Consider the following 24969-nt stretch of genomic DNA (forward strand, 5'->3'; position numbering starts at 1 on the left):
GGTGGAGAGAGATTGTAAGACAGAAATAGTTGCTTTATGCATGCTGTACGTTACGACATGACACGCCACGATGTAACGGAGGGTCCGTTTTTTCAACTCTTCTCCAATACCATAGAGCCATTACCATGTTGATCAACGCTTGAATAGAAACCTAGTTCACACCCCCGATTTTGAAGTCAACACAGACACTACAGTCCCATTAGTTTTCTTTGTAGCCTCGTTTGAATGTTGCGGTTGCGCACATTTGTACGGAATGGGGTGAGTTTAAGTTAGTAAATCTACTCAAGACAAATGCTGATGCTGGCACCTAGTGGTGACATTACGAACGGCATTTGTGAACTTGTCAACGCTTATTTGTGAACAGTGCAGTTTCAGATTGACTTTGAGGCTAATTTTATTTAATTCAACCAGCTACCCCTTGTGGTGGTTTAGCACAAAAACCTTAGCATACTTCTTATCCACTGCCATAGATAGGTACAACTTAAAGACGTGTCTAAGTATGGCGGCCCAGCGTCCTACCCACCGGGGTAAGAATTTGTTCTTAACTGACTTGCCTAGTTAAATAAAGGTAAAATAAATAACAAAAATAAAGGTCAACTAAACAAGTTTTGTATTTACTGTCATATTTATAGAGGATATATAGTTGCTTTTCGGTGAAAATCCTGTAAACAACAAATAAAATGTTTTTAAATAATGTTAACTTTAAGATTTTTATAAGAAATCATCATTAAGAATATTTGTTCATTCTTGTAATTCTTGTGTAAAAAAAATAGGTATGATTTTCATTCAACCTCTATAAAAACATATTGGCAGATATATCGCTAATCGGTGACTTTTGCCTCCCTAAAATCGGCATCGGACCCATCGGGCTCTAATGATAATACACAAGACACTGCGCAGACAATCCATGCCGGAATGAAGCATGCAACCTGACAACCAGCATTATGGGAATATTCTATTCAGGCCTTTGTGCCCTAATGATCACGTGTGTGGTCAGCTGGAGCTGGCTATCAGTCCTGCCAAGGGTCAAAGAAGTGTGTGTGTGTGGGTGTGTGTGAAAGAGAGAGAGATAAGGTGAAAGAGTGAGATCTAGAAGTTTTCACCACAACCCTTTGTAACAGAACTCTTGCAGACAACCCCTGGGGATTTGGCAATATGGTGTAGGTATTCCATTCTCTAACTCTAAAATTATTCACACACACACAGACTTCCATCATTCCAGATTGAGGCCTCTATATATCTTTGTTTTTAGATGTACAGTGAGTAATAAAAACATGAATATATCACATAGATTGTTTAAGAGTAAGTAGATAGTATAACATTTAACTATTCCTTTCAAAACCACAAAATAATCAAATATCAAAACTATTGGCTACAGTTTGAGGTTGACAGCCTCTGGAGTTGTTTGTTATTGTTCAACAGTGAGCGTGTGAGCCCTCGTGACACCAACGTCTGAGATATGCTGTAAGTGGTCTGAGATAACCAGTCTGTGTGAAGTGGATCTCAACCAATCATGAGGCCAGGACCAATACACAACATATCATTAGGACGAGGAGTGGGTCCAAGCTTTGTTCATGTAAGCATTCCCATAGCTTAGCCACAAATCGACCCCTCCCCGGGCAGCCCGCCTCCCTATAAAAGCCAGCGGTGAACAGTGAAGTGTTGGGGTTTGTGCAAACTTCCACCTGAGGGGACTATTACCGTCAGCCTGGGTCAAGGACCACCGCCGGCACAAGCAGCCAGCAGCCACAGCAAGAAGCAACACCACCCCAAGAAGAAAAATGCCTCCCTTCGAGAAATCCATGGAGCTGATGTCTTTCAAGCAAAGAAAATGCCTTGGTTGGTGCTTCTATTCTAGTCGATTGTTTAATTCTGTAGTCATTCTTTATGACAGCTCTAGTCTTCTTGATCAATTATAATTATGGTGATTAAGATGATCATAGCCTATCATTGAAGAGTGCATTATACATTTTGGTCGACTCACCTGGTGTTTTAGTTCATTCTACACCGTATATTATAACTTCTGGTGGTCTATAATAAAGTGGTAATGTTCTTCTGTTATGCTTTTTCTAGCAACAAGAAAACATGAAGTGTGCAGTATTCGTACCAAATTCCCAAACAAGTTACCCGTGAGTAATTTAGCTTTTTGGTAAATGATTGCCTCCAATCAAAATGGAAGGAATGCTAACAGTTGTCTCTCTGTGTTCTCTAACTGTGAAGGTGATCGTAGAGCGTTACCTCCGTGAGAAAACCCTTCCCCTATTGGACAAGACCAAATTCCTGGTTCCATTCGAGCTGACCTTGGGTCAGTTCCTCTGTCTACTCAGGTGAGCACTGATTGAGGGTGTGTGAAAAAGGATTTGTTTTATGACAGTCTGTGTGTGTTTAGTGTGTGTGTGTTTGCATATGGTATTGACCATGTCTTCACGGGACCCATGTGATAACCCCTCTTCCTATCCTCTACCTCTCCTCAGGAGTAAGATTGACCTGGAGTCCACCCAGGCTCTGTACCTGTTGGTGTCAGAGAGGAGCATGTCCTGCATGTCGTCCAGTATGGGAGACGTCTACTCCCAGTACAGCGACCCGGATGGCTTCCTTTACATCACCTATGCCTCACAGGACATGTTCGGAGGGGACGTGGACGCTACCCCTCCCTGCTGAGCCAAAACAATGGGCTCCTTCTCAATTTTCTGAAAGATCTGTCTTCTCCTCGCTTCCTCTCTTTCACTGCACTGATCTGGCAGAACTTGCCAGGTGAAAGCCAGTCCAAGTAATGATGAGCTTCCACCATATTGTTTTCACCTGTCAAGTCTTTGACGATGAAGTGACAGTGAACGGGAGGAAACAGGGAGCGGTTGGATTTTCAAGCACTTGAGATTGAGCTATTCTCCCGTCCTTCTGTTCTCCTGCCCTTCTACCTCACAAATGGACTGCAAATCACAGTACTGCACCTTCGTCCTTCTCTTGGTTCATTTCTGACCACTTCCAGCTCTGCCAGAGTTGACTGAGATAATTGGACTCTTTCATTTATCAATGTATTCAATGAGATTTAAGAGATAGAAAGAAACCTCTCTAATAACTCTTTAATAATTTAGTAAAATATCCGTAGAGATCATTGTCGTAACACCAGAGAGAAATAGGTTGGCGAAGGAAGCCCTACATTGTGGGTACTCACCCTGACAAGTGAAATTCCTCCTGTTGGGATGTTGTATCACTTCCAGGAACCACCAAGGTCTATTGGGTGCTCTGGGGTCTCCCCCAAGGGCCTATATCTCCTCTGTTACCTCCTCCGCCACTCAAAATAAATATGTTGAAACTGAGGAAAATAAGGTCAATGGGAAGATATCAATTGCATACTCCTCACGTTCTCTCTCCTCGTCTCCTTCTCAAAACCCATTGGAGGAGAAGGCCAGAGGGGAGGGACCTCAAGCTTTCAAATCGAATGGGTTTTGAGATGGAGATGAGAGAGGACGCGAGGAGTCTGCTGGTCTTACTTCTTAGCCCTTTAAGCTCTCCTTTCTGTCTTCCTCATGAAACGTAATTTCCACAAAATGTGAATTTGTGACCTTCAGACACAGTGTTATTACACACAATGTTACAAGTCAGACAAAGTGTTACGCATGTTATTTGGACTGTTTACACTCAATGAAGACTTAGATATGTTCATGTTGTATATCTAACAATGCCGTGCTCTGTAAAATCAAATGTAATCGAAATTCCCAAATAAACTCCCTGTCCTTTTAATGTATAATATGGTTTGATTTTTTTGGCTAGTCAAACATTCTTGTGATTTACCATTCCCCATCGCATCATATAACCATCATAACAGTATGTATTTTCTGTTCAAGGACAAAGTCATGAATGCATGACTTCACATGCATCACCTAAGTTCCAGTAACTTCAGAGAGTCATGAGTTATACTAGTCATGTATGATTACTGGAGGCAGACCTGTGCCCCATACAGACATACAGGCATGCCATGACACACACACACACACTGTACTTTCACGCAAAGCTGCCATGCTACTTCCCACCTCTGTCTTAGATGTAACACCCTTCTACACATAGTTGTGTTACATAACCTCCTGGCTGCATTTAACAGTACGGGTCAGGAGGGGTCAGTGTGTCACAGGGCCATCAGGGGGAACGGGGGGTGAGGAGGGGTCCGAGCGTAGAGATAGAGGACTCTAGTGCCCCAAACAAATGGATTTAACATAAAAGTCTTGTAACTTTGACATGGAAGACCAAATTTATGTGATCTATATCTTGGCTTTTTACCTGTTCAAACTAAACACACTAGGTGGCAGTGTGTACCCCGTCAGTTTATTTGCCAACTCATGGAAGTAGTAGAAGAAAACTGACTACTTCAAAATGGAGATGGCCTCAATGGCACTGCCCTTGCTCTCACAAACACCATAATGGGACAGATACAATGATGTGATGTCTAAGTTTATGGGGCCAAGGTATTTTCAGACAGAATGACAGTGACCCAGAAATGGACTGATGGAAGTAGAGAGAAAGAGATGGAGACAGCTTCACAACAGGTTTAGAGACATGTATACAAACAGACAAGGGGAGAGAGACAGGGGAAGAGAGAGGCAGTGGGAGTATAAGGGTTGAGTTAAGAGGATACGCATACCCACTCACTTCACACCATCGTGGCCATTCTAGCACCATTCACACGTGTTCTAGAACTGGTACTGCTGTTGAAGAGTGGTTTAAACCGGACAACTGGGTGGGTCTCTCTCGGTGGAGTCAATGTTACGAGTGGCAGGGTGCTCTATTTAATCACGTGTGTGAAGAACACAGAGATGCTAAGGAAGACTTGTGAAATGGCTCAGTGTCGTGTCACGGGGCTTACATAATGTGTCGTTGGCTTACCTTAGGGTACTGATAGCATGATGCTTTCCCATCTGCCTTATACTACTACTGATATTATGAAGACTTTGAAGCATGTAAGCAAGATCATTTGAGCTGTAAACAGATTGAAAGTATCTGTTCTGGTGTACTGTACAACACAGACATAGTCGTGGCCAAAAGTTTTGAGAATGACACAAATATTAATTTCCACAAAGTTTGCTGCTTCAGTGTCTTTAGATATTTTTGTCAGATGTTACTATGGAATACTGAAGTATAATTACAAGCATTTCATAAGTGTCAAAGGCTTTTATTGACAATTAAATGAAGTTGATGCAAAGAGTCAATATTTGCAGTGTTGACCCTTCTTTTTCAAGACTTCTGAAATCTACCCTGGCATGCTGTCAATTAACTTCTGGGCCACATCCTGACTGATGGCAGCCCATTCTTGCATAATCAATGCTTGGAGTTTGTCAGAATTTGTGGGGTTTTGTTTGTCCACCCGCCTCTTGAGGATTGACCACAAGTTCTCAATGGGATTAAGGTCTGGGGAGTTTCCTGGCCATGGACCCAAAATATCGATGTTTTGTTCCCCGAGCCACTTAGTTATCACTTTTGCCTTATGGCAAGGTGCTCCATCATGCTGGAAAAGGCATTGTTCGTCACCAAACTGTTCCTGGACGGTTGGGAGAATTTGCTCTCAGAGGATGTGTTGGTACCATTCTTTATTCATGGCTGTGTTCTTAGGCAAAATTGTGAGTGAGCCCACTCCCTTGGCTGAGAAGCAACCCCACACGAATGGTCTCAGGATGCTTTACTGTTGGCATGACACAGGACTGATGGTAGCGCTCACCTTGTCTTCTCCGGATAAGCATTTTTCCGGATGCCCCAAACAATCAGAAAGGGGATTCATCAGAGAAAATGACTTTACCCCAGTCCTCAGCAGTCCAACCCCTGTACCTTTTGCAGAATATCAGTCTGTCCCTGATGTTTTTCCTGGAGAGAAATGGTTTCTTTGCTGCCCTTCATGACACCAGGCCATCCTCCAAAAGTCTTCGCCTCACTGTGCGTGCAGATGCACTCACACCTGCCTGCTGCCATTCCTGAGCAAGCTCTGTACTGGTGGTGCCCCGATCCCGCAGCTGAATCAACTTTAGGAGACGGTCCTGGCGCTTGCTGGACTTTCTTGGGTGCCCTGAAGCCTTCTTCACAACAATTGAACCGCTCTCCTTGAAGTTCTTGATGATCCGATAAATGGTTGATTTAGGTGCAATCTTACTGGCAGCAATATCCTTACTTGTGAAGCCCCTTTTGTGCAAAGCAATGGCGTGTTTTCTTGCAGGTAACCATGGTTGACAGAGGAAGAACAATGATTCCAAGCACCACCCTCCTTTTGAAGCTTCTAGTCTGTTATTCGAACTCAATCAGCATGACAGAGTGATCTCCAGCCTTGTCCTCGTCAACACTAACACCTGTGTTAACGAGAGAATCACTGACATGATGTCAGCTGGTCTTTTTGTGGCAGGGCTGAAATGTAGTGGAAATGTTTTTTGGGGATTCAGTTCATTTGCATGGCAAATAGGGACTTTGCAATTCATTGCAATTCAGCTGATCACTCTTCAGAACATTCTGGAGTATATGCAAATTGCCATCATACAAACTGAGGCAGCTGACTTAGTGAAAATTAATATTTGTATCATTCTCAAAACTTTTGGCCACGACTGTACAGTACCCTAGCACAAAGACGCCAAACAAGCACTGTATTGATGGAACAGTATCTCATCCATATCCATTACTCACAACAGGAACTATATAATTTCCAGGGCAGTGACTACTCTGTCAGTAGAACAGTAACAGATGTATTGTATATAGTAATAACGAAAGACACAAGAGATGGCTATGGTCCCAATCAAAATGAAAACAGTGTAAACCGGTCTCAAACCTAAACCAGTCACACTAAGACATGTTGCGGGGATCATGTGGAACTGGGTCAGAACATGACAGAGTATCACACAGTCTGAGTTTCATGCTGGGCCCATAGGTGAGGGTTTGACATGAGGCAAAATGTGTGTCTGTGTCACAGGAGGTTGGTTGCACATTAATTGGGGAGGACGGGCCCGTGGTAATGGCTGGAGAGGAATGGATGGAATGGTTTCCATGTGTTTGATGCCAATCCATTTGCGTAGTTCTAAAGGAGAGAAAGATGCAGCATGTTGTTTTGCTGTCACGGAGACACAAAGGAAACATATAAAGAAGATAACAGCTACAGTAGGTGTAACCTTCATTGTATGTAGTGGGCATCAAGTTCAAATAGTAAAAGGTGCAACACAAAGCACAAAAACAAGCTTCAAGGTGTGAACACACAGCTGCTTCTACAGATGTAAAACAACCCACATGCTGCATTCAAACAGCAGGTGAGCCTGTTATACAGTGAACATGCCAACACACAGAAGACCAGACCAGGGTGCCTCTGCATAACTCACATTCCTGGCCCTGGCCCATTCTCTGCGAGATAGATGTCATTTGAGTGCCATTTATGAAGAAAAATATATATGATTACCAGAGACAAGGCATTGTGTGCAAAACAACTAGGCAGGGTTGGGGGGGGGGGGGGGGGGGGGGGCATGTCACAGTGATGGTATATGAGTTGTGAAAAAGTAAACATTGTCAATTGCAATCAATCAAGTAAATAGTTTGAGTGTAAACATATGGTTCCTCTGGTACTCTGTTTGGATCAAATATATGGAAATAAGAGCATTTGAAATGGTGCAAAACACGCACATCTAGACTTGCCATCTAACAATATCTCGGGTTGCGGGGAAACCAGTCTAGTTGTTTAAAACTTGTTTTTGAAAGCTTCAATGGTTTCAACTTTCAACTAAAAATGTATGTCTCTGTCCGTTTATGATTTGTGTTAACGTTCTGGAACTTTTTCAACTGTCCTTCCAGCATTGTAAATGATCTCCACATGTTCACTGCAAAAGTGATCCAGAATCTCATAATCACTTCATTCTCTCTCACGCTCGGTCAGTATCTTCAGTTGATCAATACAGCTGTATCTCTCCACCCTTGTTCAAAACATATTTTACAAGCAGATACATAAGCCGAGTCCTGTCATCAGGTGTTTGCTTCCAGCCCAGCCGACTGTGACCAGTTCTCACCTACAGGGGGCACTTATGTATTCAACTCAATATAGTTTGACATTTCTAAATAACACGGTGACCAAACCGGCTGCACATGTATAATCGTGTGTAGGTTGAGTTTGTCTAATCCCCACCAGACGCGATCAGGACACGCCGGTTGAAATATCAAAACTCTGAACCAGCTATATTAAGTTGGGGACAGGTCAAAACACACATGAAACTTTCAAGGCTATTTAGCTAGCTAGCTTGCTGTCGCTAGCTAATTTGTCCTGGGATATTAACATTGGGTTGTTATTTCACCTGAAATGTACAAGGTCCCTTTTTTCATTGATCTTTGTAGAATTCTGACCCATTTTGAGTCACACAAAATTGTGTGTTCTCTACTCCGACAATTAATCCACAGATAAAAGGGGAAACCTAGGTAGTTTCTAATAATCTCTCCTCGTTCAGTCTTCTGTGGATTTTATATGACAGTTGGCAACCAACTTTAAGGTGCATTACCGCAACCAACAGGACTGGTGTGGACTTCATCTTTCAATCACCCACGTGGGTATACGCTCCTAAAAACCAATGAGTAGATGGGAGAAGCGGGACTTTCAGTGCGTGAAGTGTCTAAAATAGAACCATGTTAAATCTTAGCGCCTGGCTACGCAGATGCTCGCGAGCAGTTTAGATGAAATTATTGAATGTGTAAATTGCAACGCGGCCAGTATGTAAAAGTTTTCCAACATAGTAAATACTAGACTACTTTCTTGGGATAAATATTTCCTTTTAATTCATCTGAGAAAATAATAAAATGGAAGCATTTGGATGCATCTCATAGTAAACAGACAGGAAATACAAAAATATAGATAAAATATTCTAATTTAGAATTGTTTTTTCTTCAAAAAAGGATGAGTTAATTATGTCTCTTTGGATCAACATATGGACAGTATATTTTTTGGATCTGATATATTTGCAAAACATTTATTTAGCAAGTTTCCCCATACCATTCCCTCATGCAGCAATCAACCCATTCCGTTAATGTCCATTCATAAGTACCAACTCTCCACCTGCCCAACCCACCCTCAGCTAATCTTCAGAAACATTTCCCCCCACGCCTCAAAACAACCCCTCCCCAGTCTCTCCCTGGCTCATTAGATTGTGGTCTTCCCCCTTCCTCCCAGTTCCATATCACTCTCTCATATCAATCTCCTGGTGGCGTTTAGAAGGTGGCACTAGGTGTTCCGGAAGCTTCCCCGGCAGCTCATGCCCCTCTAGCTTCACCTTGATCAGGTGATTGGCCAACGCAAACTCCTCGTCGTCCAGGTAACCATCCTTATCCACGTCAGCCAGCTTCCAGATCTTGCCCAGGACCGTGTTGGGCAGCTTGGACTTCACCATCTCCTTCTTGGCTGCCGCGCCCGACACTTTACCATTGATCGGCGACAGCGTGTAGAAAATCTCATCGTATGAGGGTTTGTCCCTGCCCACCACCCACTCCAGCTCGTCGATGCCTTCCCCGGCTCCCTCTCCATAGCCGTGGCCGAAGGGGCCGGACATGGTGCCCTCGAAGGCGCCTCCGTGGACAGCCTGGCTGGGCATGGCGGCTTCCTCCTGGCGGACCAGGGTCATGAGGCAGGCGATGTCGTTGGCCAACATGTCCTCCACAGCCTCTAGCAGCTTGGGCTTCATGGTAGAGAACTTAGAGAAGTCGTGTCCAGCCAGGAGCTCCTACAGAGATGAAGGAGATGGGAGATGTATACTATGTTAAAGGTCCGAGGTCATTAATAAAGAATATGTTCATCATTGGATGGTCTTCATTTCTTCAACAACATAATATGGAGGACAGGATAACACTTCAGTTTGTAGAGTCACATTGATTAACCTCTGGTGTGGACGTGTGTACGGAAACTATACCATTAACTTTTCTCTGAGGAAACAAAGGCTAAACTAGATATGGATTCAGAGGCTCCATCTCACCTGCATCTTCTTGAGTTTAGGGAAGTCTCCAGGGGAGATCTGATGTTCCCTCTCTATCTTCAGGTACGTCTCTCCCAGGTTGGCGATCAGCTCCTTCTTTTTGTTCTCCTTCCCAAACACACTGGGCATCTCCTTCTTCAGAGAGCTGATGATGTAGGCGTGGACCTGGACAAGGGTTCAAAGGTCACACATCCTTTAGAAACAAGCTATTGACCCAGACTGATATTCTGCCATAATATTCCCTAAAGATGTAAGCATGGACAACGGTTTAAACATCCTTTAGAAACTACCTGTTGACCCACAACAAAATACTACTAACTTTAACTCTGCTCCTCTCTGGTAAAGTGCCCTCTTGGATATTCCATCACACCTTCCCTACACCCACCTGGGAACCCTCCCCCATCCCGTCTCACCTTAGCCAGCCGTGCCCTCTTGATGAGGTCATTGAGTTTCCGTATGGCTGCATTCCGGGGAAGCCCCTGGATGTCCTGGAACAAGTCCTGTTCCTCAGCCTCAAACAGCTTCCTGTTGTCAGGGATCAGGAGAGGCTGGGCCCAGAACGACCCGATGTACACCCTCACCACCTGAGGACCACAATACACACACATACACTCAGCAAAAAAGGAAACGGCCTCTCATTGTCAACTGCGTTTATTTTCAGCAAACTTAACATGTGTAAATATTTGTATGAACATAACAAGACTCAACAACTGAGACATAAACAAGTTCCACAGACATGTGACTAACAGAAATGGAATATTGTGTCCCTGAACAAGGGGGGGGGGGGGGGGGGGGGGGGTCAAAATCAAAAGTAACTGTCAGTATCTGGTGTGGCCACCAGCTGCATTAAGTACTGCAGTGAATCTCCTCCTCATGGACTGCACCAGATTTGCCAGTTCCTGCATCAAATTGATCAGAATTACAGTGTAGACATGGTTAATGTTGTAAATGACTATTGTAGCTGGAAACGGCTGATTTTTTATGGAATATCTACATAGGCGTACAGAGGCCCATTATCAGCAACCATCACTCCTGTGTTCCAATGACACGTTGTGTTAGCTAATCCAAGTTTATCATTTAAAAAAAGGCTAATTGATCATTAGAAAACCCTTTTGCAATTATGTTAGCACAGCTGAAAACTGTTGTGCTAATTAAAGAAGCAATAAAACTGGCCTTCTTTAGACTAGTTGAGTATCTGGATTTGATTTCAGCATTTGTGGGTTCGATTACAGGCTGAAAATGGCCAGAAACAAAGAAGTTTCTTCTGAAACTCGTCAGTCTATTCTTGTTCTGAGAAATTAAGGCTATTCCATGCGAGAAATTGTCAAGAAACTGAAGAGCTCATACAACGCTGTGTACTTCTCCCTTCACAGAACAGCACAAACTCTCTCTAACCAGAATAGAAAGAGGAGTGGGAGGCCCCGGTGCACAACTGAGCAAGAGGACAAGTACATTAGATTGTCTAGTTTGAGAAACAGATGCCTCACAAGTCCTCAACTGGCAGCTTCATTAGATAATACCCGCAAAACACCAATCTCAACGTCAACAGTGAAGAGGCGACTCCGGGATGCTAGCCTTCTAGGCAGAGTTGCAAAGAAAAAGCCATATCTCAGACTGGCCAATAAAAATAAAAGATTGTCCAGTGTCACAAGGACATTTCTATGTGGCCCCAAACTTTTGAACAGTAGTGTATATGCCATTTAGCACACCTTTGTCCAAAGCGACTTAGAGTAGTGTGGGTGACCCCAGAGAGAACACAATGGAAATAAGTTGTTAGACTTTACTGTTTCTTTTATCCTTAAATGTTGTTTTGTTTTGTTGTAGTCCGACAGCTAAGGCAACTCTAAATGTATTTAAAAATGTCTGCATCTGATATGGCACCCTAATCCCAATATAGAGTTACTTTTGATTGTGGGAAAGTAGTGTAATATATAGGCAAAGTAGTGAACTATATAGGGAATAGGGTGCGATTTCAGGCACATCTTTGTTGAAATAAAACTAATAATAAGTCACCTCGGGGGTGTTGATGATCTTCCCCAGCGACCACATGAGGGCACCGTAGACTCTCATCAGCTGCTGCGTGTTGATCTGGTCAGCCTTGTTCAGCACCACGCGCATCTTGTCCTCGTGGTTCTTCAGGGCGCGGATCACCTCAGAGAACTCGTCTGAGATGTCTAGCTTGTGGGCGTCAAACAGGAGGATGATGCGGTCCACACGCTCCGCAAACCACTCCAGTACTGCTGCAAAGTCATACCCTGTAGAACGGCAAGGCGGGTTATGCTGGATTCACACAGTCTGGACTGTGTCTATCAGCAAGACTTATGTTGAGGAGGAACACCAAATGAGATTGTGGGGAGAAAGATGAGATGACAAAATGAATAGGAAAAGTGGGTATTGGGTTTTGAGGGTGGTGGTGTATTGTGGCTAACATGACCCTATAATGGACAACACTACTGATCGACATACTGAAAGTATAGACCCTATGCAGCATGTTTCAAAACATCTCTGATACTGTCCAAATATTCACACGTGTTCAGTGCCATCCTCTTTAGCCTATTTAAAAAACAACAGGAAACAGAGGAGTCTGAAACGCAATAGGAACAGAGAGGCTTTTCCTTTTCTGAACAGAAGCCTGGGGAGTTCTGGTGCAGCGAGCCGAGGCTCTTTAAAAACACAAAAGAAGAGAAATAGAGGGGGGAATTATGGTTTTGATTAGTGCAGTCATCTGATCGGAGAAGAATGCAGTCAGTCAGTCAGTCTAAAAAGCTAATCTACGCAGCTGGCCACACAATCAGCACCAGATCTGCTGCACATGCATTCCAGGGGTAGGCTTTGTGCATGTGTGTGTCAGGGGGGTGGGAGAGGCAGTGGAAAGAGTGAGTGGGAGAGAACAAATGCGAGCAAGAGAAAGTGAGTGAAAGAGACAGAATCACAGACAGAGAGGAGAAGGGGAAATCATAACACTAGCATATTAAGACAGGAGAGAGAGAGATGGGGGAGACGGAGAGAGAGAACGATAAGGGAATCTGAAAGTCAGAGGCCTGTGGGATTTAGAGGACATTCTTTCCATCAAATGGATAGTTTGAAACAACTGTCCCCACACAATGACTACTGCACCACTCTCTCCAGTCTACCAACAACTGTTGCTTATAACACACACAACACCAGCCCCCGGCACTGTCATACCCCCAATGAACAATACAGTCAGGTGTGTGTGTGTGCGTGTGTCTATGTGGAATCCTAGTGATCTGATGTATGTATGTGGTATTGAAGTACGACGTTTCACCCCCCAAGGCTAAATAGGGTACTCTTGACACACATAGATGTATGCATTTACACACACTTTCCCTCTGCTCCTCCTCTCATAGCTCTTAGCTCAGTTTATCTCTCATACTTTCCCTCTGCTCCTCATCTCATAGCTCTTAGCTATGTTTATCTCTCATACTTTCCCTCTGCTCCTCATCTCATAGCTCTGTTTATCTCTCATACTTTCCCTCTGCTCCTCCTCTCATAGCTCTTAGCTATGTTTATCTCTCATACTTTCCCCTCCTCATCTCATAGCCATGTTTATCTCATATTTTCCCCTCATCTCATAGCTCTTGGCTATGTTTCTCTCATACTTTCCCCTCCTCATCTCATAGCTCTTGGCTATGTTTATCTCTCATACTTCCCCTCTGCTCCTCCTCTCATAGCTCTTAGCTATGTTTATCTCTCTCATACTTTCCCCATCTCATAGCTATGTTTATCTCTCTCATACTTTCCCCATCTCATAGTTCTTAGCTATGTTTATCTCTCATACTTTCCCTCTGCTCCTCATCTCATAGCTCTTAGCTATGTTTATCTCTCATACTTTCCATCTGCTCCTCATCTCATAGCTCTGTTTATCTCTCATACTTTCCCTCTGCTCCTCATCTCATAGCTCTGTTTATCTCTCATACATTCCCTCTGCTCCTCATCTCATAGCTCTTAGCTATGTTTATCTCTCATACTTTCCCTCTGCTCCTCATCTCATAGCTCTGTTTATCTCTCATACTTCCCCTCTGCTCCTCCTCTCATAGCTCTTAGCTATGTTTATCTCTCTCATACTTTCCCCATTTCATAGCTCTTAGCTATGTTTTTCTCTCTCATACTTTCCCCATCTCATAGCTATGTTTATCTCTCTCATACTTTCCCCATCTCATAGTTCTTAGCTATGTTTATCTCTCATACTTTCCCTCTGCTCCTCATCTCATAGCTCTTAGCTATGTTTATCTCTCATACTTTCCATCTGCTCCTCATCTCATAGCTCTGTTTATCTCTCATACTTTCCCTCTGCTCCTCATCTCATAGCTCTGTTTATCTCTCATACATTCCCTCTGCTCCTCATCTCATAGCTCTTAGCTATGTTTATCTCTCATACTTTCCCTCTGCTCCTCATCTCATAGCTCTGTTTATCTCTCATACTTTCCCTCTGCTCCTCCTCTCATAGCTCTTAGCTATGTTTATCTCTCATACTTTCCCCTCATCGCATAGCTCTTAGCTATGTTTATCTCTCATACTTTCCCCTCATCTCATAGCTCTTGGCTATGTTTCTCTCATACTTTCCCCTCCTCATCTAATAGCTCTTGGCTATGTTTATCTCTCATACTTCCCCTCTGCTCCTCCTCTCATAGCTCTTAGCTATGTTTATCTCTCTCATACTTTCCCCATTTCATAGCTCTTAGCTATGTTTTTCTCTCTCATACTTTCCCCATCTCATAGCTATGTTTATCTCTCTCATACTTTCCCCATCTCATAGTTCTTAGCTATGTTTATCTCTCATACTTTCCCTCTGCTCCTCATCTCATAGCTCTTAGCTATGTTTATGTCTCATACTTTCCCTCTGCTCCTCATCTCATAGCTCTTAGCTCTGTTTATCTCTCATACTTTCCCTCTGCTCCTCATCTCATAGCTCTGTTTATCTCTCATACTTTCCCTCTGCTCCTCATCTCATAGCTCTTAGCTATGTTTATGTCTCATACTTTCCCTCTGCTCCTCATCTCATAGCTCTTAGCTCTGTTTATCTCTCATACTTTCCCTCTGCTCCTCATCTCATAGCTATGTTTATCTCATACTTTCCCCTCCTCATCTCCTAGCTCTTGGCTATGTTTATCTCTCATACTTTCCCCTCCTCATCTCATAGCTCTTGGCTATGTTTATCTCTCATACTTTCCTTCTGCTCCTCCTCTCATAGCTCTTAGCTATGTTTATCTCTCTCATACTTTCCCCATTTCATAGCTTTTAGCTATGTTTATCTCTCTCATACTTTCCCCATCTCATAGCTATGTTTATCTCTCTCATACTTTCCCCATCTCATAGCTCTTAGCTATGTTTATCTCTCTCATACTTTCCCCATCTCATAGGTCTTGGCTATGTTTATCTCTCTCATACTTTCCACATCTCATAGCTATGTTTCTCTCATACTTTCCATCTGATCCTCCTCTCATAGGTCTTAGCTATGTTTATCTCTCATACTTTCCCTCTGCTCCTCATCTCATAGCTCTGTTTATCTCTCATACGTTCCCTCTGCTCCTCATCTCATAGCTCTGTTTATCTCTCACTTTCCCGCTGCTCCTCCTCTCATAGTTCTTAGCTATGTTTATCTCTCTCATACTTTCCCTCCTCTCATAGTTCTTAGCTATGTTTATCTCTCTCATACGTTCCCTCTGCTCCTCATCTCATAGCTCTTAGCTATGTTTATCTCGCTCATACTTTCCACATCTCATAGCTCTGTTTATCTCTCATACTTTCCCTCTGCTCCTCCTCTCATAGTTCTTAGCTACGTTTATCTCTCTCATACTTTCCGCATCTCATAGCTTTGATTATCTCTCAGCTATGTTTATCTCTCATACTTTCCCTCTGCTCCTCATCTCATAGCTCTTAGCTTTGTTTATCTCTATCATACTTTCCCCATCTCATAGCTCTTAGCTATGTTTATCTCTCTCATACTTTCCCCATTTCATAGCTCTTAGCTATGTTTATCTCTCTCATACTTTCCGCATCTCATAGCTCTTAGCTATGTTTCTCTCTCATACTTTCCCTCTGCTCCTCCTCTCATAGCTCTTAGCTCTGTTTATCTCTCATACTTTCCCTCTGCTCCTCATCTCATAGCTCTTAGCTACGTTTATCTCTCTCATACTTTCCGCATCTCATAGCTTTGATTATCTCTCAGCTATATTTCTCTCTCATACTTTCCCTCTGCTCCTCATCTCATAGCTCTCAGCTATGTTTATCTCTCTCATACTTTCCCTCTGCTCCTCATCTCATAGCTCTTAGCTATGTTTCTCTCTATTATACTTCTCCATTTTTTCCCTTCTTTCCTTGTCTCTACTCTCTTGGGATCTCTGCCCAGCTCTCTAGCAGTCTTGTTTAGCAGTATTTTTGCTTGGGGGTAGATTCTGTTCATGTCTGGAACCAACAGAAACATGAACAGCTTCTACACCCAAGCCATAAGACTACTAAATAGCTAATCGGAGTACCTGCATTAACCCACATACTCCGGACTCTACCCACACATACTTATGCCACATACACATAACATACAGACACCACTGCTGTCTATCATTTATCCTGTTGCCTAGTCACTTTAACACTACCCATTTGTACATAGCTACCTGGTACTCCTTGTATATAGCCATGTTCATTTTTTACTCGTTATTCATTGTGTATTTACTTCTGGTGTCACTATTTCTTAATAAAAATAAAAAAAACATATACATTCTACATTCAACTCTGCATTGTTGGAAAAGGACCTGTAAGTAAGCATTTCACTGCTAGGCTACACTTGTTGCTTATGAAGCATGATGTGACAAATACAATTTGATCTCTCAACCTTTCACTTGTAGTGGGAATAAATGACCCAATAAAAAATTATATTACCAAATAGTATTAGCAGAATGAGCCAATAAGATATTGGCTGAGCATTATCAGAAAAAATGTGCAACATAGGGATTGTGGGGAAACTCACAGTCATCTCAGTTCTAGTCAGCTTCCCTTCCTAGGACCCCAAATGTCATAAGAGTCAGTTGCATTAGTTGTACTTCTCTTAACAGAAAAGAGAAGTATTGCATACTATTCTCTCATCTTAGGTGAGGTTTAAATTGCCTGTGTTACCTCTGACCCACTTAGTGGTTGACACAGTCAGGCTTGACACCTTTATAGAGATAACTGTGATAAACGACTGTGGAAAAAACATAAAAGCAAGTGTTATTGCGTGGGTGTGAGGCTGACCTCTGCTTATCCTCTGTTTCTCTCCTGACAGGATTCCAGGGGTATCAATGATACTGATGCTCTCCAGGACCGGGTTGGACATCTGAGCACACGTAAATCTGCAAGGAGAGGGAGTGGAGGGTGGATGTGAAAGAGGTAGATATAAAGAGAGCGAGAAAGGGATGGGGGAGAGGGACATTAACAACCAGTTAGGTGAGGATGTTAACACAAAGACAGGCATTGATCTACGTCTAAACTATGCTTATAGTCAACCTGTCACGGCTAGAAATGGGAATTTAATGGTTTGCCTGGAAGTGGAACAAAACAAAATTCAAAAATAAGTTTGAGAGAGTTGAATGCTGCATAATTTATTCAATTGTCCATAGAATAACTTATGAATAACCTTGACTCACTGGCAAGTCTAAACAATACATAATATTATAGTCGTGCATTAGTCAGCCCAAACATGTTTTCAGCCTAAAACTTCAAGTGGGTAAGTGTATAATTGGGAGCAAATCATGACACACACAGAGAAAACAACATGTTTTTTATCTGGAGAGAGAGGGCTAGGTCGGTCAAACAGAAGACTGCAGTTTCCTCAAGCAGGAACAACGATTGTTACGTTTGACCACTTATTTTCCTTCTCATCCCAGAACTCTGCTGCCCCACCGCTCCCTCAGAACTCTGCTGCCCCACCGCTCCCTCAGAACCCTCCTGCCCCACCGCTCCCTCAGAACCCTCCTGCCCCACCGCTCCCTCAGAACCCTCCTGCCCCACCGCTCCCTCAGAACCCTGCTGCCCCACCGCTCCCTCAGAACCCTGCTGCCCCACCGCTCCCTCAGAACCCTGCTGCCCCACCGCTCCCTCAGAACCCTGCTGCCCCACCGCTCCCTCAGAACCCTGCTGCCCCACCGCTCCCTCAGAACCCTGCTGCCCCACCGCTCCCTCAGAACCCTGCTGCCCCACCGCTCCCTCAGAACCCTGCTGCCCCACCGCTCCCTCAGAACCCTGCTGCCCCACCGCTCCCTCAGAACCCTGCTGCCCCACCGCTCCCTCAGAACCCTGCTGCCCCACCGCTCCCTCAGAACCCTGCTGCCCCACCGCTCCCTCAGAACCCTGCTGCCCCACCGCTCCCTCAGAACCCTGCTGCCCCACCGCTCCCTCAGAACCCTGCTGCCCCACCGCTCCCTCAGAACCCTGCTGCCCCACCGCTCCCTCAGAACCCTGCTGCCCCACCGCTCCCTCAGAACCCTGCTGCCCCACCGCTCCCTCAGAACCCTGCTGCCCCACCGCTCCCTCAGAACCCTGCTGCCCCACCGCTCCCTCAGAACCCTGCTGCCCCACCGCTCCCTCAGAACCCTGCTGCCCCACCGCTCCCTCAGAACCCTGCTGCCCCACCGCTCCCTCAGAACCCTGCTGCCCCACCGCTCCCTCAGAACCCTGCTGCCCCACCGCTCCCTCAGAACCCTGCTGCCCCACCGCTCCCTCAGAACCCTGCTGCCCCACCGCTCCCTCAGAACCCTGCTGCCCCACCGCTCCCTCAGAACCCTGCTGCCCCACCGCTCCCTCAGAACTTATATTCTGGACATTATGCTACAGGCATTAGGTCACAAGACTAGTAGAACTAAGCTCTTAGCAAGCAGGAACAAGTCTTTTTACACACATTATTACACAAACACTCATAGGAGAGGAAATGTAAGGCCAAACAAGAAGTAAAAGAAATAGGGGAGTGAAAACTCCTGTGGTAGAGTAGTATCATATCACAATGGGAATATTTGCCAAATATACAACGTCTCCCCACAGTGACCACATGTACATATCCCAAACTTCCCGTTTATCTAACATTTTTCACACAAAGCTCAGCACAACTGTGCTATCCTCAGAATCGCTCCTGCTCCACCAGACACTACTCAAACAGTAACCCACATCCCTTCTTCCCCCTCCCTCTCTGAACCCTTCATCAGGCAGCCCCACAACTCCCCAAAGTGAAGAAATACTATGAGGCTTGAGGACATTTTGGACATTGTGTGCAAGACAAGTAGGCCTAAGTACTTAACAACACATTTCCCTTTGAGATGTTACTGGAAGACCCCATGCAGTAATGTGCAGAGTCAGTCAGTGTCCTGAAATAACAGGCTGAGTTCAGTAAAACGGAACCCCAACAGCCTTTGACTCTTACTACACCCATTGTGGACACACACACACACACACACACACACAGACACAGACACACAGAGAGAGAGCGTCCGATGCCTGGTTGTGGTAATTAAAGGCCAATGCTATGGTTATAGATCTATAATCATCTCACCATCTGTGTCTGTGCTGCTCCCTTGGTTACAATAGTCATCAGTCTTGTTGTGAAACAGCCCTGTCTAATGGGTCTTGTTACGCCTTGTTCATCTCGTCAATTAGCATCTAAGCGAGGCTAATTATCAATTGACCCTCATTGACTTTCTCTGCTATGAGCCAACAGAAATCAATTGTACCACTGCATCCTGGGCAATGTAGTACCCCAGAACAGGAGTAAGCAGCAATGTAGTCCAGTATCAGTGGTGACTCATGTGTCTTGAACCAGCATATGGCGGTGTGCGAAGCACCACAGCTAATCTGAGGTTGAGGAAATGACCTATTGCCAGGTTGAGCACATGAGTTCCTCTAAAACCTGTCCAGTCAGGCTGTAGCACAGAGAGAGACAAGGCCAGGTTTATCTGACCATCTGTTTAGGTGTTGTGGCTTGTGGTGACAGCCAAGCTCTCACAGAGAGGAGGTATCCATTAGAAAGAAGGACTACTTCAGTAAAGGACACTACAATAAACCAACCTTGAGGGATTCTGTGTTTAAAGTAGTGATGGGGGAAGAAAATACCAAAAGTTACATATCGGGATAATATTTGACGATATTTCATATAGTATTGTTTTTGACAATATAATTTTGGCACTTGTTGGCTGTACTGTACCTCCACCAAAACACCACTATTTTTCCTTCATAGTTTGTTCTCCATCTTTTTAAAATAGGGAGCTAATTTGTTTTCAGCACTTTTATTTCCATGATTGATCAAAACTTGTTTTCTCATGGCTCTCGTCCCTCTGCAGCAGACGCATGGTGAGCAATATGTTTGGAACATTAAATCGCAATAAAATCACAGCATCGAATCGTAACACATGTAGAAAATGGGGAGAATCGCAATAGCCTACATATCCTCAGTATTGTGATAATTTGGTTTATTTAGAGATTCGATATGATTGGGATCCCTATTAGTCTTTGCCTATCGTGAGGTCCCTGGCAATTCCCAGCCCTAGTTTGAAGTCTGAAAGAAAGCAGAACACACATAAAGCCCCAGAACAGACAAACCCCCATTGATTGTTGTCATAATGCCATATAGAACAGACTAGAACAACTGACTGTGGTGTCAGAATGTGCCATAGAACAGTCTGGATCACTGAATCACTTTGATTTGTCATGATAATGAGTCATTGAACACACAAGAAGACCAGATGAGTACTGACTAGTCGGCTGCGTTTAGACAGGGAGCCCAATTAAGTGGCAAAATATCAGAATTAGGCTGCCTGCAACCATTATAGCCTAGATGCTGACTGACCGTGCTGTCACACTACCATAAAGAACATACTAGCACTGCACTTTGACTTTGTCTCATAGCAGTCAGAAGCCACAGTGGGAGTTGGCCCGCTGTTACTACTGATGTGGCATCTGTAGCCTGCCCTGGGATGTCCATTCAACTAAGACGAAGACATAACTCACTGTTGTCTGGCTACTGTAAACAAAGTCATTCATATTTTTTCATTTACCTAACAGTGACATGAGCCCAAATCAATCTGCTGCAGTGTTGCCAGACTAGGATGTGACTCATCTAGTTTAGGCTAGGTGCTGTTACACACTGTTCAAATAGCCAAGGGGAAAAGGTTGTCTACTTGGCATGGTGACTTTTCCAGGTGGGTTAACAAACAGGTGTTTGTGGTGGGTGCAACAGAGGCTAAAATCTGTTGTGGTGATGAAATGAAGGTGTAAACACCTTGGCCTAAATGACTGGAGGAATATGATGCAACAGTAGAGATTTTGGTTCAAAAAGTCCCTACAGGGAGAGGCTTGTGCAGGAGGTATTATATGGAATGCTGGGAGTGGTGTCACTGTCAATGACATTATGACTGTCACCTGACACTTCATCAGATCAGATGATAAACAATGAAATAACAATGTGTCCTTGTAGTAACTTTAGTGGCATGTACAGTAACTAGTTATTCTTTCAAGTTATGAAATGAGCTGCTGGCTATTAGTCCTACGTATGAGGTATAGCCTTTTTGCATACTGTACTTTACAAAAGGCATACACTCCCCTACTAGTGCGTGGGAACTTGGAATGATTATTTACCTGTTGAGGAACGCGTTACCAAATGCGCTGAGTTTGCGGAAGGGTTTTTTGGGGTCGACAACCAAGGCGTTGCCAGGTATCATCCCGTCCTGGTCACCGTGCATCACAGCTATGAAAGAGTCTGTCGTCGGCTCGGGCCCTATCCTCATACCGGGGAAGTCTTGCTCCATCAGGTGCCGAATGAAGGTCGTTTTCCCGGTCGAATACTGACCGACCAAGAGAACCATGGGTTTGTTGTCGAAGTCCGCATCCTCGAGCGCCGGTGAGTGGAAGTCGTGGAATTGGTAGCTGTCCTCCAGGGGAAAGAGTTTAGTCCGGTAAAGTTTTTTCAAACCTTGCGAAACATCCTGGAACTGTTCTGGCGTTTTTTTATCCCTAGTGCGGAACATGGTGGGCTGTTGAGCTGGTTTGACACAACAGTGTCGCTTTGGATCTGAAAACAGCAGAGAGAGATGGCGATGTGGCTAAGTTGTTAGCGCAACTCTTATCACAGATCACAGTAGTAGAGTAACGTTAGCTAAAGTAGGCGTGGTCTTGAAGTGGTGATTGTCCCTCCCTCCTGACAAGCCAAACACGCCCCAACTAGTTTGTACTACTAGTCAATCACGCACCAAGCACAATCAAACTCCAGTAACTTGAGAATGAACGTATCTAGCCAGCTATTAGCAATCTTTTATAGAAGTCGAGAGCGTAATTTCTCTTAAACATGTAATAATAAACATACACTATTCTTCAAAAGGAGGAAAACATCACTTTTACCTGTCCTTTTGAGTTATGTGACCGCGTTCACCTGCTGGCTGACACTTGTGTGTGACACGCAGAAAGCGGAAGTGGAGTGTGAACTTCAAAATAAAAGTCCCACCGAATGAATGAAGTACGTAGGCCTATCGTCGCTCAAAATGATGAAGGTGAGGAATGAGGATGAAGAAACAGGCAATTGACTCCTCGTCATCTCACCCAGTCTTGTGACAGCTGCAGCACATTGCTGGTTTGGCCTCACTATCCGGCAATTCCTTAAAAGTTGGACTCAGCTCTATAATGCCCTGTCCGATAGCCAAATATAAATGTGTGTGTGTGTGTTCATTGCTGGCCCAAATATGTGGTAGGCTGTGATAAATACCAGACACACTAAACAAGAGAGACAATTACAGTAAATGCCAGTATTTTTATTGTGAAAAGAAACACTGAAAAGAAACACCATATAAATACATTAGTATTAAAAGGCCTACTCAAGTACAGTACATACAAGCGCACAGACAACGTCACATACAGTAGATTTAGGTCTACACAGTGCATCCACGGTGACGACCAGAGGTGTCTCTCCGCCCATAACAGCAGCTCCACTGGAACCCTGAGCTATTCCATATGGAGATGCTGTTACAGCCAGCGGACACCAGACACTGGAGTTATAGCGCACTTTATTACACAGCCGTAAAGCCACATGATTCGATAGTAAAGCAGCCAGCAGCATACCACCCTGCATACCACTGCTGGCTTGCTTCTGAAGCTAAGCAGGGTTGGTCCTGGTCAGTCCCTGGATGTGAGACCAGATGCTGCTGGAAGTGGTGTTGGAGGGCCAGTAGGAGGCTGATTGGGGACACTGTCCTGTATAGGGTGCCGTCTTTCGGGTGGGACGTTAAACGGGTGTCCTGACTCTCTGAGGTCATTAAAGATCCCATGGCACTTATCGTAAGAGTAGGGGTGTTAACCCCGGTGTCCTGGCTAAATTCCCAATCTGGCCCTCAAACCATCATGGTCACCTAATAATCCCCAGTTTACAATTGGCTCATTCATCCCCCTCCTCTCCCCTGTAACTATTCCCCAGGTCGGGTCGTTGCTGCAAATGAGAACGTGTTCTCAGTCAACTTACCTGGTAAAATAATGGTAAAATAAATAAATAAATAAATAAAACCATTTACGTACTCTTATCACAAGTCTCAAATTGTCTTGTCATATAGCGTGAGATTAGACTGCCCCCTGTTGATCAAAGAGAATTACAACACTGTGCCATAAATCTGAACATGTGATGACAATGCATAAAAAGCATGTGATAATGGAGCTAAGACACCATTAAGAATGATATATACTTTATTTTATTATTACCTTTGATCTACCTTATTGCTAATTTACAATACAGATTGTGTATCACTCAATTGTAGCAATAAAATCATGGTGATTGTGCCCACCAGCGCAATGTTCTCAAAGGGTTGGTCCTGTTCAGCACATACAGGAGGATGTCTGGTTGTCCTGTAAAGGGGGTCAGTAATTCAACTTCAATCAATGAAATACTTTTATATGGATTCATGATTTCAATTACATTTGCTGAATTCAGAGGATTTCAAACAGTATTGAACTTATAAAACAGTTATTATTTGTTAACCCTTTATTTCCAGAATCCTAGGCCTTCTCTAGTTCCAGAATCTTAGGCCTTCTCTTTCTCGCTGTCCTTCCCAGAATCTCTATAGACTTTGACTCACTGATCTTTACCTCCCACCCTTCCAGCTTTGCAAAACAAAACAATAAAACAATTCACGAGAGAGTGACTTTGGCCCCTTATTTCCTCCTACAACTTTGTTCACCTTTCTGTCTTACATGTTGCTCTCTTTCTATGTTTTTAAAATAATTTGAGTTTCTGAGTTTGAGTTTCAATCACTAAAGATAATCATTGAATCACTTATCAGCTGACTTTCTTTGTGCCTGCCAGTTACAAGAAGAGCAAACCGCAAGATGAAAGGCTACCAGTGTCCTAAATAAAACTGACTATGGATGGAATGATCTATTAAAATGTATAAATGTTCTTCATCTCATCCAATGAGATCTCATAATGTAGACAGGTTGAGATTTAAACATAACAATTTAAAAACAAACTGAACCTACTCACCCTCAGGAACTGAAGTTCAGTAAAGTACTAGTCAAGGAAGTGAGCGAGGCCTGCTTAAGACCGTGAGAGGGAGAGAGAAATTAATCATTATACATACAGTAAATATGTAACAGGCCCTGCCCATAAACTTTGCATCCTGTTTGGACATCTATAGCCATGCAGTAAGACATTCGCAAGCACACAAAGCCGACACACACGTACACCACAGCAGGTTGGTGGCACCTTAATTTGGGAGGACGGGCTTGTGGTAATGGCTGAAGTGGAATGGTATCAAATACATCAAATACATGGTTTCCGTGTATTTGATGCCATTTAATTTGCTCCGTTCCAGCCATTATTATGAGCCGTCTTCCCCTCAGCAGACTCCGCTGACGTACACACAATACATACGTATACACATACACACATACCCGCACACACACACAAACACACACACACACACACACACACACACACACACACACACACACACACACACACACACACACACACACACACACACACACACACACA

At 43.9% G+C, this 24969-nt stretch overlaps 2 protein-coding genes across 3 annotated transcripts; one reads left to right on the forward strand and one right to left on the reverse strand.

The window, feature by feature from the left end:
* Positions 1 to 727: 727 nt before the first annotated feature.
* Positions 728 to 3732, forward strand: LOC129858357 (microtubule-associated proteins 1A/1B light chain 3C-like). The gene is made up of 4 exons (XM_055927523.1): positions 728 to 1839; positions 2074 to 2129; positions 2221 to 2327; positions 2475 to 3732. Exons 1-4 carry the CDS (start codon positions 1782 to 1784, stop codon positions 2659 to 2661), a joined length of 408 nt encoding a protein of 135 aa, XP_055783498.1. The 5' UTR covers positions 728 to 1781; the 3' UTR covers positions 2662 to 3732.
* A 5016-nt stretch (positions 3733 to 8748) lies between these two features.
* On the reverse strand, positions 8749 to 22427 carry LOC129858358 (EH domain-containing protein 1-like). Of its 2 annotated transcripts, XM_055927526.1 has the most exons (7): positions 22335 to 22427; positions 21576 to 22008; positions 17211 to 17308; positions 11976 to 12217; positions 10376 to 10546; positions 9963 to 10127; positions 8749 to 9713 (listed from the first exon to the last, which is right to left on the reverse strand). In XM_055927526.1, exons 2-7 carry the CDS (start codon positions 21962 to 21964, stop codon positions 9174 to 9176), a joined length of 1605 nt encoding a protein of 534 aa, XP_055783501.1. In that variant the 5' UTR covers positions 21965 to 22008; positions 22335 to 22427; the 3' UTR covers positions 8749 to 9173. The 2 variants fall into 2 exon arrangements, with proteins under 2 accessions (XP_055783501.1, XP_055783500.1); XM_055927525.1 differs by lacking the exon at positions 22335 to 22427 and having other exon boundaries at positions 21576 to 22324.
* Between the last annotated feature and the right edge of the window lie 2542 nt (positions 22428 to 24969).

This window comes from Salvelinus fontinalis, chromosome 6 (genome assembly GCF_029448725.1).
Source record: "Salvelinus fontinalis isolate EN_2023a chromosome 6, ASM2944872v1, whole genome shotgun sequence".
NCBI lineage: Eukaryota > Metazoa > Chordata > Actinopteri > Salmoniformes > Salmonidae > Salvelinus > Salvelinus fontinalis.